General features: G+C 38.9%; 1 protein-coding gene across 1 annotated transcript in view; it reads right to left on the bottom strand.

Moving 5' to 3' along the window:
• LOC107685951 (thrombospondin type-1 domain-containing protein 7B-like) overlaps positions 1-871 on the bottom strand; it is a 58,908-nt gene that overhangs the window by 2,020 nt on the left and 56,017 nt on the right. The window contains exons 25-26 of the mRNA XM_016482713.1: positions 538-633; positions 332-414 (exon numbers count right to left, since the gene is read on the bottom strand). Coding sequence (XP_016338199.1) covers positions 332-414; positions 538-633 — 179 coding nt within the window. The remainder of the gene's footprint in view (positions 1-331; positions 415-537; positions 634-871) is intronic.

Raw genomic sequence — 871 nt, 5'->3', positions numbered from 1 at the left:
CTGGGGTGGGGGGGGGGGGGTGGGGTGTTGCAGATATTTCTATATAGCTTTAATTAATTTTAGTACTTCAACTTGACCTTATTTCAGTTAGTTGCCAAGGCAACTTTTTTTTTCATTTCATTCATATATTTTATTTCAGCATGATTTCAATTATGACAATGATTTTTAATTGCTTTAGTTTTAGTTAGCAATAACAATACTGGGAGGAAGGAGAGGAAAATGTGCTGAATTTTCATAAAAAAAACATATCACAATTAAAAAACAAACAAACAAAAAAACACACTTTGGATGAATGAATAAGATTGTGTGTCCACAGTGTTCTGGGTGTCACCTGTGTGCAGAAGGAGAAGGGTTTGGTGCAGGGAGGGTGACACTGTCTTATGGCAGAGGGCTGGTTCTGAGCAATGCAGCCTCCTAATGTAGAGAAACAAAATTACAATTTGTCCTTTCCATGCCTAAAAAGCTATGAAATAAGATAATAAGATAATAATTAAGTTGATTTCTGAATGAATGCATTCTTAATGCAATAGTGCGCACCTGTGACATTGACTCCATCAGAGCGCTGGCACCACACCAGTCTCTGGTTATGCCTCCATTCACCGGTTATCCATTCATAACTAAGACATGTTCCTCCTGGAAGAACAGACAAAAACACACTACAGTGCTTTTCTGATTTAGTGGCTGAACAACACTTCCTGTCTATCACTTCTCAGTCTGAGCTATTTTCTGAAACAGCCAGAGAGGAAATAACAGCGTGGCAAAACAACAACTTGGAAATGTTCAAGGTGAAGAGAGGAAGAGAGAAAGGGGTTTATTTGTTCAAACTTGGGGGTGGGGGGGGGGGATATTGTGTTCTTTTAAATTTGGAGGA

Source organism: Sinocyclocheilus anshuiensis, unplaced genomic scaffold (assembly GCF_001515605.1).
Source record: "Sinocyclocheilus anshuiensis isolate Anshui unplaced genomic scaffold, SAMN03320099.WGS_v1.1 scaffold465, whole genome shotgun sequence".
NCBI classification, from domain to species: domain Eukaryota; kingdom Metazoa; phylum Chordata; class Actinopteri; order Cypriniformes; family Cyprinidae; genus Sinocyclocheilus; species Sinocyclocheilus anshuiensis.
This window is presented reverse-complemented; position numbering and strand designations above follow the sequence as displayed.